Below are 17,456 nucleotides of genomic sequence, written 5' to 3'. Positions count from 1 at the left end.
CAGGTGGCCCAGCCGTCAGGGGTGTGAGAAAGTCTAGTGAGGGATGAAGGTAAGGCCATTGCGCTGAGGAACATCTCCCCTGGAAACTCACCAGTGGAAGCTTGTCAAGTCCTAGCTGTTGTCCCACAGAGGCATCGTTCCTTCCCAGATTGATGCCTGGGAATCCTTCTGCCTCTCAAGCTGAACTACAAGGAGAGATACGGCAAAGGAAGAAATTTAGATGGATCAAAAATCCTAACTTTGCCCTCCTTCCCTTGACTCCATTCCAGATTATAAATCTATGGCCCGTTTCTCAACCCGCAGTACACACAAGTGCTTTCAGAGTCAGGATCGTTCTGATCCACACTCTGTTTGGAAAGAGGTAGGATGCTGCAGAGGGATGGGAAGTGGGATCATGTTAGACTCAAGTTCTAGTCCAGGCCTCTCCGTATCCAGTATGTGAGCTTATCTTGTTTGTCTTGATTTTCTGTTTGTAAAATGACATCTATTAACGTGCTGTTTAGAAAGTATTGTGAATCTCTTAGAAAATACAGTAACACGATATTGAACCCAGTTTTCTCTTTTGTACCAAGGATCAAGCAATCTTGGTGGCAACGATGAGAAAGGTCTCTTTTTTGGCCATTGCCAACCTAGGGCAGCTGCTGTCTTATCATATTGGAGGCTTTCCTGGGGTTGTTGATGCCGATGGAATTAGGGTTTGTTGATCCCAGGTGGATGAAAACTACACCATGGCACCCACAGGAAAAGATGCTCCACATTCCGGACGTACAAGGATGGGCAACTGACAAGGCTGGTATTGTCTTGTAGGTAGACCTGGGCCTTCTGCGTTTTGTCACTGCTGTCGGGACACAGGGAGCTATTTCAAAGGAAACCAAGAAGAAATACTACGTCAAGACATACAGAATAGACATTAGCTCCAACGGGGAAGACTGGATCACCATAAAAGAAGGAAATAAACCTGTTGTAAGTTTCCCTTCCACCTCCCCCAGCAATCGGGTCTTTGAAGTGGATGATCAATTTTCACTTGTTTGTTTGGGAGCTTGCTGTCTTGCCTGGTTTATTTTCGAATTGATTTAAAATGAAAAGTGCAATTAGAGGTTTAAATCTGACCAAAGGGTCTCATGTTCCCAGATCCAGAAGCCAAAAGGAAATTATATGGATGTTTCCAAGAAAAGTCAATACAGGCCAAATTAAGTCAAACTCAAGAATCACTTTAAACCTCCCTCGGGGACACAGACTATGCACAGGATAAACACCGTCCTCTTAGAACCTCTGGAGTTGTTTTGTTTTGTCTTTCTGCCTGCGTTTCCTCATTCTCTTTCGTAGATTGATCCTTTCTTCCTCTCTGTAATGGGCTGGTTTTGGAAGACTGCTTTTTATCTACCCTCTGTGGCTCACAAACTAATTTACAAGTGTGTTTGGCTGCTTCTGTGCGCATGAGCAGAACTACAGGTGTCCCCTCAGATCCCACGAGCCACACGCCACCTCCTCACTACTTTGCTGTGGAGGAGGCCGCACCATGCCCTGCGCCCCGGGCACTCTGCTCCGAATATTTGGAACTGAGATGTTTTTCTCAGCCTGCTGCTGTTTATTTGAAGTTGTACTTGCTCTGATTTACTAATCAAAAGATTTTGGAGAACTCATGCTTGCTGTTTCCCCAAAATTAAAAGCTTGCCCTGGAGGCCGAGTGAAATGCACAGAATTGGTGAGGATAGTAGCAAAGATCCAGGTAACCTGGAATCCTGGGTTTGGGAAGAGACCGATTAACATGTCCTTGTCTCCATCTGGGGCATCCCTGGCCTTGATTTTCTCCTTCTGGGTCTGAAACTGAGAAAAGCCTCCTGGGTGCGAAGTGAGAGGCCTATAGATACGCTTTGATTAGCTGCAAAGCCCTCGCTGTCCCTTGGGGCAGGCGGGAAGGCCGAAGACAGAGGGATGCAGCTGCTCTGTGAACAGACCAGCGCAAGGCCGCTGTCTAGCCCTAGAGGTTGTGGAATAGGTCCTCCATCTGGGGAAGAAAAACCCTCATAGTCATCATTGGTGGAGATCTAGTGAGTAAATTTTGACCCTGAGTGTAATGACTTATTCTTGTTTTGGAGTCGTTTTTTGAAGGCATGCTTTAGTTTCAAACAAACGAGAAAACACTAATGCCAAGGACACACCAACATACAGAAGAACCCGGAGAGAGTAGGGAGGGCTGACCCCAGCTTTCAGGCCGTCTCTTTAATCAATGAGCACTGTCTCTCCAAGACACGGCTTCTCAGCCATGGTCCGCAGTTGTCCGCGTGGCCCGGATATGGGTGTGGGGAGCACACGAGGGCCATAGGGGCATCTGACATGCACACAGCTCACTCCTGGTCCATGATCTGGGTCACCTTGGCACACAGAGGGCCTTCCAGAGTAGGAGGCAGAAAGAATAAAGGGTCAGCAAAGACCTGGCATGTGTCTGCACCCTTTCACTGAACCCGAATGAAATCCCCACATCCACCCGGAGTCCAGCTCTCGTTGCCCACCTGCCTTTCACTACTTTGGGGCCTTTCAGGCACACCCCCTGCCCTGCTTTCCTCAGAGAGAGTTGGCTTATGTACCTCAGCAACAGTGGCCTTCGACCACCAGCATTCCAGCAGCCCTCTTTCTGTTGGTGGCATGTGTGTCCTTAACCTGGTTTTCAGCAAATATAAAATGCCTTCAGGGTGAACCAGACTGTGGTCCCTCCCTGAAGTGGATCCACTGGCCCTTGAAACACTGGTTTGGGAAGCTCTGCTCCTTCAGGCATGTCCCCATTATTCATCGTCACACACAAATGCTTCCACACAGATTGTTTCCGAGAGAGATTTGCTGAAGTAAGACAGAAATCTAAAGGCTGTCACAGGCTGGGATAAATTCGATATTAAATCATCTCAGGAGAGGGATCCGGCTAACAACCGACTGAGTAAAGCATTTGACCACCTCCCATGGAGCAGGCCTCATGGGCTAAATGGAGTAAGAACTCCAGGCTGACTCTCCTAAGCCCCTTCTCCCAGGGGAACGGTGGTCCTCCTCCTCCTCCTCCTCCTAGGACTCATCTGGGAAGGTGGGTGGGAGTTTCTGCACCTCTGATGGCCCAGGGATGCTCTAGCTACACAAGGCCTGTGACTGAGACATGGTGCTTTCACACAGCTGTCCCCACCCAGAGCTGGAGTAAAATCCAGGGGAGTGGAGGCTTTCAGTCCCATCTGAGACTGGTCGAGTGCCAGAGGGTTCCACGTGGCAGACAGTCCCCGTTCCTCAGAGATCTCACTGGAGGACACTGCCGTGGCGCCGTGCCCAGGCTGAGTGCCTCCGACAGACACTTGTGGGAAACCGGTTCGTGACTGGCACTCATTACATCTGCAGTTACATGCCTCATCTTTCTTAGAATAAAATGACTCATTTTTGAAACTAGAAACAGAAGCCCTGGGAAAACTGATTCTCCATTACATATCATTTATAACTCAGTTTTGATTTTGACCACTAACACATAATTTTACCAATAACTGAAAAAGATTAAAGTCTTTCATAAACGTCAGGGATAAGATCTTCCATCAAGAAATGAAGTTAAAAGGGAGAAAGCTCCCTGACCTACTGCTGAACATAACCTAGAATTTTCAAAAAGTCAGACCCTACATTGAACTCAAAAAGCACTCCTTTGAGGGGTTCCTGGGAAAGTACAATAGTGAGAGTTCCCAAGAATTGTCTACAGTATTCTGTAAGTCCTTCTGATAATGTTAATAATTTTCCCACTTTTTTAGATAATAGCATAGTATTCTATAACAAATGCTATCCTTATAATAGTACCTTTGGAGGCTCTGTCCTTTCAGAAAATTGAATAGGTGATTAGGACAACATTCTATATTAGACACAATTCTTTCTGATTGCCATTATTTGGAAAAATAACATGACAAATTATTAACACTACCTCAACCATGGTAAACAGTGAGGAAATTGTAAATAATTTGACAAGCACTGGTGAAAACATATTTCTGGATTTGTTTTCAGACAATCCAAAATGTCTGCTATTAAAGGGCCCTTCCCTTTTCCATCTAGATCTTTCAAGGAAACACCAACCCCACAGATGTTGTGATTGGAGTTTTCCCCAAACCCCTGATAACTCGATTTGTCCGAATGAAACCTATGACTTGGGAAACTGGTATATCTATGAGATTTGAAGTCTATGGCTGCAAGATAACAGGTAAGATTGAAGATCACCTGGGTTTGATTTATGTAAACTTTTAAATATTGGGAGAGTCATTTGGTGTAAATGGGGTTGGTCATTTTCATTTGATAGTTAAGAGCATACGCTTTGGATTTAGACAACAGTGAGTTCAAAGCCTCCTTGTATTACTCGCTGGCTTATTTCTTTGGGCAGTTTATGACCTTTCAAAGCCTTAGTTATCTCACCTGGAAAACAGGGTTGTTGTGATAACGGATCAGCTAGTGGATACGAAGCATTTACACAGCCTGACGTGTGGTGGGTATTTACTAAGTGGTGCTTTTCCGCTAGACGGCAAGCTCCAGGAAGGCAGGTAAAGCTCCAAGAAGTCAGGTACCTTCCCCGTCATCCTCTGTCTCCTCGGTACTTGGCACACTGACTGCTACTTAGTAGATTTACAATAAATAACTGTTGCGTGAAATGTTCTTCACCTGCTTTGTCTTTTTACTTTTTCTTCTAATTTACATATATATTTTTTAATTGAAACATAGTTGATTTACAATGTTATATTAGTTTGAGGTGTACATCATAGTGATTTGATATTTTTGTAGATTATACTCCATTTAAAGTTATTACAAAAGATTGGTTATATTCCTGTGCTATATATTATATCCCTGCATCTTACTTGTTTTTGTTTTGTTTTTTAACTTTTTATTTTACACTGGAGTATATCCAGTTAACAATGTTGTGATAGTTTCAGCCAAAGCAACTCAACCATACATATACATGTATCCATTCTCCCCCAGACTCCCCTCCCATCCAGCCTGCCACTTAACAGTGAGGAGAGTTCCCTGTGCTATACAGTTAGGTCCTTGTTGCTTATCCTTTTTAAATATAGCAGTGTGTACATGTCAATTCCAAACTCCCTAACTTTCTCTTCCCTCCACCCTTCCCCGCCGGTAACCATAAGTTCATTCTCTAAGTCTGTGAGTCCGTTTCTGTTTTGTAAATACGTTCATTTGTATCATTTCTTTTTAGATCCTACATACAAGCAATATCATACAATATTTCCCTTTCTCTGTCTGACTTACCTGTCTTTTTAATTTTGAGGTCTAGAGGTGGCCTCATCAGCTGTAGCTGTTCAGGAGGAGTTTAATTTACCAGAATTTCTCCTTTTACTCACTTAACTGCCCTGACAACTTTCTCCTAGGTTTTGGCTCAATATATGTCTATCTTTTGTTGAATGAATATGCTAACATTAGAAATCAATTTGTCAGTATTTCTCGTTTTTGAGTTTGTTTCTTCTGACATTAAAAGAACTTTAAAAGTCTCTGTTAAATTTGGAACAAGTAGGTGGATTATATCCACTTGAGAGGCGAAGATGAGGTACTGGGCGATTAAGTGGCGAAAAAGATAGGCAGGTACCGAGCAGGGAGTAAAAGAAGGTCCTGTTATTCTCACTGTGTTTCTATGGCGACCAGTACTGCTCTTACTTGTCCATTGATCTTCTTGTACAACCACTCTGTATTCTGAAGTAAGTAGCAGTCACATTAGAATTCCTTTCCATTTAAGTAAATACACTGCAAATTTTTCATTAAAAAAAAAAAGTACAGTGTAACCTCCATAGTAAGCTTAAAACTTCAAAGACAGAATCGGTAACTGATTCACCAAAAAGTAATTAAAAGTGAACAATGTTTAAAGATCTGAGAACTGGGACTTCCCTGGTGGTGCAGTGGTTAAGAATCCGCCTGCCAATGCAGGGGACAGGGGTTCGAGCCCTGGTCTGGGAAGATCCCATATCTAGCAGCTAGAGAAAGCCCGAGCACAGCAACGAAGACCCAACGCAGCCAAAAATAAATAAATAAATTTATTTTTTTAAAAATCTGCGAACTATCTTTCATATAACGTTAGTATACATATTAAGGGCGTTTAACTTCGCATTGCATGAATGCCAACACTATTGTTTTTATTTTTATCCTCTTAAGTATAATTATTTTTAGAGAAGGAAACTATTGACTTTTGAAGGAAAAAAAAAGATCACCTGGGCAGTTTTCCATGAAATTACAAGCAATTTGAAAAAGAGCTAATGAAGGAGAAAAAAAAAACATTTGTTTACAGTACAGTTCGTTTTGGAAAGTGAAAACTGACTTTTGATTTCTTCCCCAAATTTTATTTATTTCCATCCTAGAGACAGACTTGTTTATTGTTTTAGGATCTAAGCATTTAGAAAGTTCAAGTCCTTAGAGGCAGGAATTGGGTGGAGAAGGGCTTGGAGGGACAAAAGGGCTTTATTCCTTTATTTTTTATTTATTTATTTTTGGCTGCGTTGGGTCTTCGTTGCTGTGCACTGGCTTTCTCTAGCTGTGGCGAGCGGGGGCTGCTCTTCATTGTGGTGCACAGAATTCTCATTGCAGTGGCTTCTCTTGTTACGGAGCACAGGCTCTAGGCACACGGGCTTCAGTAGTTGCGGCACGCAGGCTCAGTAGTTGTGGCTCGCAGGCTCTAGAGCACAGGCTCAGTAGTTGTAGCACACGGGCTTAGCTGCTCCGTGGCATGTGGGATCTTCCTGGACCAGGTGTCCCCTGCGTTGGCAGGCAGATTCTTAACCACTGCACCACCAGGGGAGTCCCACCTTGGCTTTATTCTTGATCAGCAGTTGCATGAAAGTTCTAGGTCATTTTCAGAGCATTACAAATGTGAGAGACTACCCATAAATTCATAGAAACAAGGCCATCTGAGGGCAGGGTGGAAATTTCTGGTCCATTCCTCCCACCTAATTTCACGTCACTGTACCAGAAAAAAAGAAGTAAACTTCATAAAGACTCCAAATGCGTTAGTGTGAATTCTGAATTTCTGGCTCTCCTTTTAATTAAACAAAATCCTTGTTTAAGCCTGAACTGCCCTTTCTCATTTTCACAAGGATTTTCCTGAAAGGTAATTCTAGGCATATGAGTCTTTACAGGTAAACAAGGCAAATAATTTACTGGATTTTTAAAAATAGTTAAATGACCTAGTTATCTAAACAGAGGTCTAAAATACCATGTTTTGATATTTTCACACCTATTCTATTTTACAGTTACTTTAAGTAGCTAATTTTTTTCAAATTGCATACTGCTGCTGTCTTAATCACGACCCCTAATATATTTTAGACACTTCCTAGTAAGATCTTTCTAGTAAGATCGCTACAACTGCCAAATAACTGATCAAAGCAGGTTTTGGGAGAGGCCAGTGTGTCATAACGATGGTCACACAGAAAGAAGGCATGCAGACATATCCAGGCTTTGCTCTGGGCTGTCCATTTAGTGAATGAGTGACCATGGACAAGACCCTCAGTCCCTCTTATCTCCATCTCCTTGTCAGTCAGTAGATCTCCATCTCCTTGATTCAGCTGTAATGAAGATTTAAGTGAAAGGATTTTATAATGCTTGGCTTAGAGTAAATGCTCACTAAATGGTACCCAGTAAATTAAACAGTTCATGGTACTCAATAAATTGAACCTAGAATAGGCCCCAGCAAACAGAGCCCCTAATGAGACAATGATATCAGTGTTTTCTTCTTTTTTTTTTTTTTTTGGGGGGGGGCTTTTGTTTGTTTGTTTGTTTGTTTGCGGTACGCGGGCCTCTCACTGTTGTGGCCTCTCACGTTGTGGAGCACAGGCTCCGGACACGCAGGCTCAGCGGCCATGGCTCATGGGCCCAGCCGCTCCGCGGCATGTAGGATCTTCCCGGACTGGGACACGAACCCGTGTCCCCTGCATTGGCAGGCGGACTCTCAACCACTGCGCCACCAGGGAAGCCCTCCGTGTTTTCTTCTTAATTACCAGAGTAGATAATTTTCATCTTTTAGAGGCCATGGTCCCCTCCGTGGAGACCAATGAAAGAAATACAAGACTGCAGGTTCACTGGGGGTCTGGAAGATGCATGAAAGCAGGAGCCATGTTTATCTTCTTTTCCTTGCGTCCTGTGTGCCTGGAACAAAATACGTGCCCAGTACACTTATTTCTTTAATGAATGAATGAACTGCAGTTTTATCCATTTCTTACCATAAACAAGTGACTGGATTGCAAAATTTTACCCTTTCCGCTTGAGTGGGCAAGCCCCAACTCAATCTGCATTTTTTTAAAAGAAACTGTTGAATTAAAAGTTACCATGAGAACACATCACTTGAATCCAAAGTCTCCAGAGCCCACAAGTTTTAAACCAATTTTTCCATTCAGAAATTATTTTTTAGAAATACAGCAATCCTGGAATAACCAGAGGATACAATGGTGGGTCACCATCTAGAGAGATAAGGAAAACAAAATTGGAGCAAACCGTTCTACTTTGTAGGTAATTGACAAAGGAGCATTTTCATTATTTTGCCAAGGTAGGCTTCATCATTTTGGCAAAGCTGGAAACTGGTGAAAATGCCCTTGCTGTCTGAGAACACACCACAAACGCTGTTGACTTTTTCGTTAACCAGAAGTTAATTAACTGCGGCTTCTGCGCAGGTCAGCGTGTTCCTGTGTTGATCAGAGTTTGCAGGGATGATCTCAGGCCCTACAACATCCAGAGGTACCTTCTGAGTCATCGAGGGAAGATTAAATTATGCTCGTTCAGCTTCACCCATCAAATGCAGTTATTACCTCCTCATTCCTTGAAAACTGGTTAACTATTTGATTTACCAGTATATCTGTTTTCACGTTAAAGCTCAGTTCAGAGATTTTACTGGAAAGTAACATCAATGAAAATAACCACTGCCAGAGGGGAAAGGAGTTGCGGGGGTGGGGGGTCGAAAAGGGTGAAGGAAATTCAGAGGTACAAACCTCCAGGTGTAAAATGAATAAGCCACAGCGATGTAATGTACAGTGTAAGGAATATGGCTAATAATATGGTAAAAACTTTGTACGGGACAGATGGTTACTGGACTTATGGTGATCGTTTCATAATATATGCAGATGTCAAATCACTATGTAGTATACCTGAAATTAATGTAATGTTGTACATCAGCTATATTTCAATAAAAAAAGAAAAGAACCACCTAATTCCCCATCACAGAACTCATTTCTCCCTCCCATCTAGGATTGGTTTTAAGGTTTCTAAACAGGGTTGCCAAGTGAAATACAGAATGTCTAGTTCAATTTGATGCAGATAAATGCATAACTTTTTAGTATAAGTTAGGTCCCATGCAATATTGGGGGCAAACTTATACTAAAAAATTATTTGCTGTTTATTTGAAATTCTGATTTAGTTTGGCAGCCTGTTTCTTGTGGTGTTGTTTTTGTTAGATTATTTGTTCGTTAAATCTAGCAACACTATTTCCAAAGGATCTGAGATGGAGCCAGGCTAATCAGGGCACATCTGAGCTAGCCTACCGTGGACGAACAGAGCTAGATCCTGGCAGCTTATGCAAACCTTGAATTGTTAGTGGAACCTTTCTCCTAATCGTGGCTAAAAGTGAGTCACTGGTTTTCAGTCAAAGGCAAATCAAGGTGCCTCTTCCTTGATCTTGGATGAGGCCGACTTGCAGAAGGAATGCCCTTCTGACTGCACGAGGGCCATGTTGGCAGGATGTAGGCTGGCATCACGAGGCTTGTGGATGCGAGGACTGTGCCCCAGCCAGCTCTGCACTAGAGAAGGGACATTCTTCCGGTAAAGGTTCTGCCCTCCTTACAATATTCAAGTTAATTGTGTTTTTCTCCAAATGGTAACATCTGGTATATATTACCAGCTAAACATTTTCTTTGCAAAAGCTGGTTTTGAACCGGACAGGTGTGACCACAGTGACCAAAAATGTGACTTCTATTTTTAACACTATAACTTCCAGAGACCCTCAGTAAAATCTTTTTTGTCAATCTTTTTATAATCCCCATTGAATTTATTCTTGGTTTCCAGATCCCAGCCTGGAGCAAACACTGCGGCTGAATTACAGGAAAGGGTGCTTGGGGAAAATGACAACTGCCTTTTATTGTGTTAATAAGCTGATTCATTCAACAAATATTTGCAGAGTAAATACCAAGAATAAAGGGCACAAGGAGTCATAGAAAAGTTTTTAATATGACTTGGTTCACTCCCTCAGAGAACTTAAAACCTGGGGAGGCAAGTAGCAACCCAAAGGACTGAATATGGCCAGTATATATGAGACATGCAGGTGGAGAGCTAGGAAGAGTCCCAGAAAAGGAAAACCATGTCTAGTTGGAGAGATCAGAAAAATTGAATATATAAGGTAAAATTTGAAAACAGGTCAAGATTTTAAGATAGTGGGAAGGACAAAATGATGGGGAATTCTTTAGTGGAGGGAACAGAATGAGAGAAAGCCCCCAACTACTACCACCACCGAGGTGAGGGAGCCTTCATTGAGGAGGGGCCTTGCAAGGCCATGGTATGGAAGACCTGGCACACTGGGTTGAAAGTACGTGCATAATTTGTAGGTGAGCAGGCACCGAATTTTTTTTTTTTTTTTTTTTTTGCGGTACGGGGGCCTCTCATTGTCGTGGCCTCTCCTGTTGCAGAGCACAGGCTCCGGACACGCAGGCTCAGCGGCCATGGCTCACGGGCCCAGCCGCTCCGCGGCATGTCGGATCTTTCCAGACCGGGGCACGAACCCGTGTCCCCTGCATTGGCAGGCGGACTCTGAACCACTGTGCCACCAGGGAAACCCTGCACCGAATTTTTGAGTAAAGAAATGGCATGATCTGAACTGCACAACTCAGGTGGAAAGTATCTGAGTAATTCATTCTTAAGGGTCAGCTGGTAACATGGACACAGCCTAATAGTATGAGAAACATGCCTCTCACGATGGTTACATTTTAGGCTGAATTTTGATTTATGCAGAATAGAGTTGTTTCAAAGAAAAACAGATTCTCCTTCCTGGCATGTCCTCAACAGAGATGTACAATTTTGAAAAGAGAATAATTGAAGTGTTGAACGTTTTGTTATTAACCCACCAATCAATTAATCAGTGATGGGTACTCTCCTGCTCAGAAGCTCCTTGGGCTGCTATAGAAGATATAGAAAGATCTATGATGCCATTCATTGCCTTTGAGGAATTTCTAATCTGGTTTGAACACAGGACTCCCAATCTTAAAACACGGAGAGAACGGCTTAATGCTAAACTCTGTGCTGCTTCCTGTATGGTAGTCATATTTCTGAGAAGGGAGGGTTCGGGATAAAGGATAGAGTCATTTGAGAAGTTTTCAGGAAGAGCCTTAAGCTGGGTTTGAAAGTCTGGGCAGAACTTCACCTCTGTCAACAGGAGGATGAGGGGGCAGCAGGAACATTGTGAACAAAGGCAATGATGAGAATTCTCTCTATGGTATGTGGGAAGAAAATGGATTACTGTCAGTAATAGGAAATAAAATTAGATACCTAGGAGGAAGCCAAAATGAGGGTGTTGAAAAACCAGATCGAGACTTTTTATAGTGTCCCATAAATAATGGAGAGCCATGGAAATTTTTCAAAGATCTCTCTTTTTTTTATTGTGGTCAAATGTACGTAACATAGTTTACCATTCTAACCATTTTTAAGGATACAATTTAGTTGCTTCAGTAATCACATTATTGTGTAACCATCACCACAATCCATCTTCAGAACTTTTCATTATCCCAAACTGAAACTCTACACCCATGAAACACTAACGCTCCACTCCCCTCCCCCCAGCTTCTGGAACCCACCATTCTACTTTATGTCCTTTTGAATTTGACTCTTCTAGGTACCTCATATCAGTGGAATCATGCAGTATTTGTCCTTTTGTGTCTGGCTTATTTTCCTTAGCAATGGAAGATTTTTGAACGTAAGAGTGACATCACAAAAAAAAAATTATGAAAAGCGACGTGGGTGTTGTTGATTCAAAACTGGGGTTTGAGAGGGTAGTCAGGAGACCACTTGGCATGTAGCCATGGTATCAAGTCGATGCCAAAAGAAATGAAGATCGCAACACTTTTTTTTTTTTAACAAAAATATGACAGGATTTGGTAGCAGAACAGGAATGGAAAATGGAAAACGGAAAGACAAGATGACTAGGCAGGAGCTAGCTGATTGGTGGTGATTCCACCCATTAAAGTGCAGAGTTGGATAAAGGGATTTGGTGTCGAGGGGAAAGGACTGTTTCTGTTTGGACTTGGGACATCTGAGTTGACAGTGGGATCGTGCAAAGTTCTCGTGCAGTTTAGAAACGGGGGTGGGGAGGACACCTGGGGGAGGATGGGCCCCTCCTTCAACGCTCAATCCAAAGGTTTCCCCCACCCCCGGGAGAGGGCCCTCCTACCTCTTCAAGCTGAGCCGAGCACTTTCTTTCTCTTCACCACCTCATCATCTTCTTTTTGCTTTTGTCTTGGCAACTTTCCTGCTGTTGGAATTATTGGTTTACACATCTCCAGCCCCGCATAAACTGAACCTCCATTGGGCAGGGCCTGTACTTGATCCAGAGATAACTTCCGGATACCAAAGGGACCAAACGTCAATACTTTGACCTTAAACTTAGAAGAACTCAAAAAGGGAAGAAATGAATGTTCTTATCAAAGATTTTCTTTACCGGACTGTGAGTGTAGGGCAGGGAGTGTAGAAAGAGGAACGGGGAAGCTCTGGTTTAATGTCAGATGATCCAGACATTTGCAAATCTACATGAATGCGTACAGACCATGTTTTTATTCAATATGTTGGATTCTCTTTCTAAGCATGGAGACTTCTAGAAAATCATTTTACATCGCCTATTCCGTTCCCCTCTCTAGATTATCCTTGCTCTGGAATGTTGGGTATGGTGTCCGGACTTATTTCCGACTCCCAGATCACAGCATCCAACCAAGGGGACAGGAACTGGATGCCTGAAAATATCCGCCTGGTGACCAGCCGCTCGGGCTGGGCACTGCCGCCCGCCCCGCACCCGTACGTGAACGAGTGGCTTCAGGTGGACCTGGCGGAGGAGAAGATTGTGCGGGGCGTCATCATTCAGGGGGGCAAACACCGGGAGAACAAGGTGTTCATGAGGAAATTCAAGATTGGGTACAGCAACAACGGCTCGGACTGGAAGATGGTCATGGACGACAGCAAGCGCAAGGCCAAGGTGAGGCCCGGGCGGGGGCGGCGCCAGGAGGGGGCGGGGCGGCGCCGGGAGTGGGGGGCGGTGCCGGGAGGGGGCCCTGCCTCACGGCCTTGACTTGAATCAAGGACCCCGGCTTCTTCCTGTGGAAGAGCTGCTTCTCATTTCCTGAAAGCCGTGGGATCTGCGGGGGCGAGTGATGGAGACAGTAAGATTCTAGGGGAGACAGGAATTCCACGGCTGAGAATCGCGTCGCCGGTCACCTTTCTCTCCCATAGGGAACAGCAGGTGGCTCAGGGGACCGGGAGGTCGTGAGGGTGGGTCCAGGGGGCCACTGCGGTAGGAATTCAGAATCTCTCTGCAGACTCTAATCTTTCCATGAGCACCCGCCCCCAGGGCCCTTCTGTCACGCATCCCTTAAGTGTATTTTTAAATTAAAAAAATTTTTTTTTATTGAATGAAAAACTCTTTAAATTCTGTAGTGCTTTACAATTTTCAAAAGTTTCATAATTGTGCTGAAATACACATAACAGAAAATTTGCCATCTTAACCTTTTTAAGTGTACAGTTCAGTAGGGTTAAGTACATTCACGCTGGTGTGCAAGCCCACCTCCAGAACTTCCTCATCTTGCAAAACAAACTCCACCCCCCATTAAACAATATTTTCACCCCCTCTCCCCCAGCCCCTGACAACCACCATTCCACTTTCTGTTTCTATGCATTTGACTACTCCGGGAGCCTCATGTAAGTGGAATCAGACAATATTTAGCCTTATTTTACTTGGGATGATGTCCTCAAGGGTCATCCATGTCGTAACCTGGGTCCGAATTTCATTCCTTTTTAAAGCTGAATAATATTCTATCGTATGTACAGACCACATGTTGGGTATCTATCCATCCACTGACGGACACTTTCATTGCTTCTAACTCTTGGCCATCATGAATAATGCTTATGTCTATTTCTTATACGTTGGAACCTTTCAAAAAGCAGTTGGCCCTTGAGGATCTAGTGAAAAAGAAATATTCCAACCTTCACCAGAACACGTGGCATGATTTTTTTTTTTTTTAACGCAACAGGTATTCTTTAGTGATTATGTTTTTCTAAGGCTCTTGGTTAAATATATGTGCATTTCCTGAGCACAGAACACCAACTAGGAAAGGACACCCTGAGTATGCTGCATGGCCTAGAAACTGATTTCAGATTAAAATAAGGAAGAGCCCCCAGAAGTTCAGTTCTGCATGCAGAACTATATGTGGGTTCTGTATTCAACTGATGATACTTCTCACGCCTAGCACAATTGGCCTTTCGGTCCCAGTCTTTCCGTCCCTGCCTTGCCAAGGACCTACTCCTTTTATGAAAAGATTTTAGCTCATTAGAGGGAATGGGAGTGTGGGAATATGGCTTCATACAGTCACTGGGGCCAAAGGCTTTGCAGACAATAAACAAAGCCGGGCCACGCAGCCAGCTCCCACTCGGCCCAGATGTGGAGGCTCTGCAGAGACTGTCCCTACGGCTGCACTCCGCACCAGTGGGCAGGCCACCAAGAGGGATGATGCTGTCGGAAATGTAAGAATTCCTCTCCCATCTCATCCCCAGTTAACGTGTCGTTTCTAAAACATTTCCAGTGTCGTGGGTTTTTTTTAATCTATGTGCAGCTACTCTCTTGCTTGTGTCCATTTCATTTTCCCCTTTTATGTCTACCCCTCTTGTTTTGGTAGAAGAAAAAGTAAAATAAACATCAGAAACTGGAGTTCCCCTAAGAGGCGATCTTTTCTGAGGAGTTGTGAGCCCTGTGGCTTTAGCACCAAGTGTGAATATGCTGCAAATCAGCAACTTCCCGGAGCCACTGTCGCACGGCAGTGTGAGCTGTTGTGACACTTTCTTCAACATTCGGTTTCTAAGAGGGAAAGGAGACAAATTGCCATAGGCTCTGGATGGGATGCGTCTTATGCTTCCTGGCCTTTAGTATCCAATCCACTCGTCTGCGATCAAGTCTAAAGCTATCACTCCCTTTGTAGGACATCGCATATAGCATTCACAAGAAGCCAGCACACAGCTTTCAATTTTAACAAAAAACTCCATTCAAGATTGGTTGAATGTGTTAGATTTTTTTCCTAAAACATTTCATCCATCATTATCATATTCTTATGTATTTAAACCATAAAAGTTTCTAAATTGTTTACATGGCATCTGGTCTCTGATTCCTAACATGTCCTTCCCCTGGAATAAAATCTTCAAGATGAAAAAGGAAACTGCTTAAACCTTCCATTTAGGAGCAGTATTTATTTCTAAATTGCACAAAGATAGTTAAAACATACTATATTTTAACTTGCAAATGAAGATTACCTGCTTAGGATGCCAAGTACCTTTTACATACGGTAAAGGGAGCACACTGTTTTGTGTTCTAAAACAGCACTTTGATGGATTTAAAATCCTCTACGCCCTCACCTTACTTCCTACCATTAAATAGTGCATGATGGACAAGGTACCCCAGAGTCTTTGAGTCAACTAGACTTTTCAGGGGCAAACAGATCTAAATACTCCAAGCCCTCTTCTTCTAAAGCATGATTAGTGAAAGGACACAAAGACATTTTGTAAACAATCCTATGTTAGCAAACTTAGCCCAATTCCATACGGCCCTTCCTTGCTAATATTCTGCCCAGTTCATCACTGACAACGTTTATAATGTATTTACATTGTGCTAATTCTTTGCTCAAGGTAAAAGTAGGAGAAAAGCCTGGGACTCCGTAGATATAAGTGCTTTTCTCCTGAGAATGTTGGAGCTATGTTAACGTACACAGAACTTGCATGTGTAGTAATACTATTTTTACTATAATTAGTATCTTACTGAGAACACTTCATTGGGCCTGACGTTATACTTCAGATTCTCCATTAATGGCAGCAACTGCAGTTCTATCAAGAATGCAGAGGCCCCCGGTAGTGAATTTACTCTTGAAAATGATAAAAGGAAACTTTAATTGAGAGAGGTGGGTCTGTATTAGCCCTGTACTTCTAGATTCCTGGAAGATTTTCTGAGTTGGAAAAGGTCAATTAATTTACTTCTAGAACTCAGAAAAAACCTCTAGTTATGTCACAACCTTCCCAATCTAGCTTCTCTTACTTGTGTCACCCATTTGGCCTAGATATTTCCACCACCGAATGATGGCATCTTTGGCTGCTTTGTGATGTTTTGACCCAGGTATTGGGCAGGGTTCCCACTCCTGTTGGATATGGCCACCCACTCAATATGATCTACCAGATTTGGAAGCCCAAATCACAATCCGTTTAAAGAAAAAGCAATGAAACTGAATGTGTGGCCATGGGAATAGACCTCAGTGTCCTAGACTTCAGTGTTGTCATCTATTAAAATGAGGAAATCAGACTAGATTGTTTCTAAGGGCAGTGTGGTGAAGGGCACCAGATAAGACTGGTAGCTCTGAATCCCAAGGTCATGGGCAAATTACTTGACCTCTCTGTGCCTTGCCTCTAAAAGAAGGGCAATAATAGAACCTACCTCTTGGAGTTGTCTTGAGGATTAACTGAGTGAATACATTTTAAGCACATGGAACAATGCCTTGCACGAGTAAACATCACGTGATGCTTGATATATAAAAGGATACTCCCAGTGATAAGGCAGTTTGATTTTTCTAATCCCCTCCCCTCTTCCCATTCTGGACAGAGTGAGGAATGATGTTGGGAGAAGAGGATACAGAGAGGCTTATCCATTTCTTAAAAAAGAAAACAAACCTAGCCATTGCTCTATTTTCTTATGATTCCACTCAAGGATTTTGACCTTCCTGTCACTGTAAAAAGGAAAACAGAATAATCCAGTGGCAGCAGGGCAATAACGGCCGGGCTCCTGAACGTGTCACAGTGATGTCGAGTTAGGAATGCTCTTCACCAAGAGGTGCCAACTCACTGCAGTGCAACCAGGCATCAGAACATCGCTTAGTGGTCAGGACCCTGTCACTTTCCTGAGATGAGAAAGTCTTTTATCTACAAATGCCTCCAGCTGGTGGTACTGCTTAAGTCAACAGCAGTTCCAATGGATTGGAATAACCCAAGTTCTTGGTTACAGAGAGCTTGAAGTACGTGAAATTTACTGTCTCCTCCTCCAGGAATGGAATTCCTCGCTCTTCTAGAGGACGGAGTTTTAGCAAAACCAGGACCCATTCATTTAAGAGAATGTGACAGGAGTCGTTATTGGAAATGTGGTGTCTGTTACAAGCTCTGAAAAACGGCAGGCTCCCTTCCTGAGTTTTCTTCCTCCA

The 17,456-nt window shown here is 43.3% G+C and overlaps 1 protein-coding gene across 7 annotated transcripts in view; it reads left to right on the top strand.

The window, feature by feature from the left end:
- NRP1 (neuropilin 1) overlaps positions 1–17,456 on the top strand; it is a 139,054-nt gene that overhangs the window by 94,916 nt on the left and 26,682 nt on the right. For 6 of the 7 annotated variants that reach the window (XM_033439301.2, XM_012535211.3, XM_049705555.1 and 3 more), the window contains 3 exons: positions 808–963; positions 4,066–4,210; positions 12,879–13,210. In XM_033439301.2, coding sequence (XP_033295192.1) covers positions 808–963; positions 4,066–4,210; positions 12,879–13,210 — 633 coding nt within the window. The remainder of the gene's footprint in view (positions 1–807; positions 964–4,065; positions 4,211–12,878; positions 13,211–17,456) is intronic. The other variant, XM_049705557.1, reaches the window with a different exon arrangement.

Source organism: Orcinus orca, chromosome 2, assembly GCF_937001465.1.
Source record: "Orcinus orca chromosome 2, mOrcOrc1.1, whole genome shotgun sequence".
Taxonomy (NCBI): Eukaryota; Metazoa; Chordata; class Mammalia; order Artiodactyla; family Delphinidae; genus Orcinus; species Orcinus orca.
The sequence above is the reverse complement of the archived record's forward strand: the minus strand, read 5'-3'. Positions and strand labels throughout refer to the sequence as shown.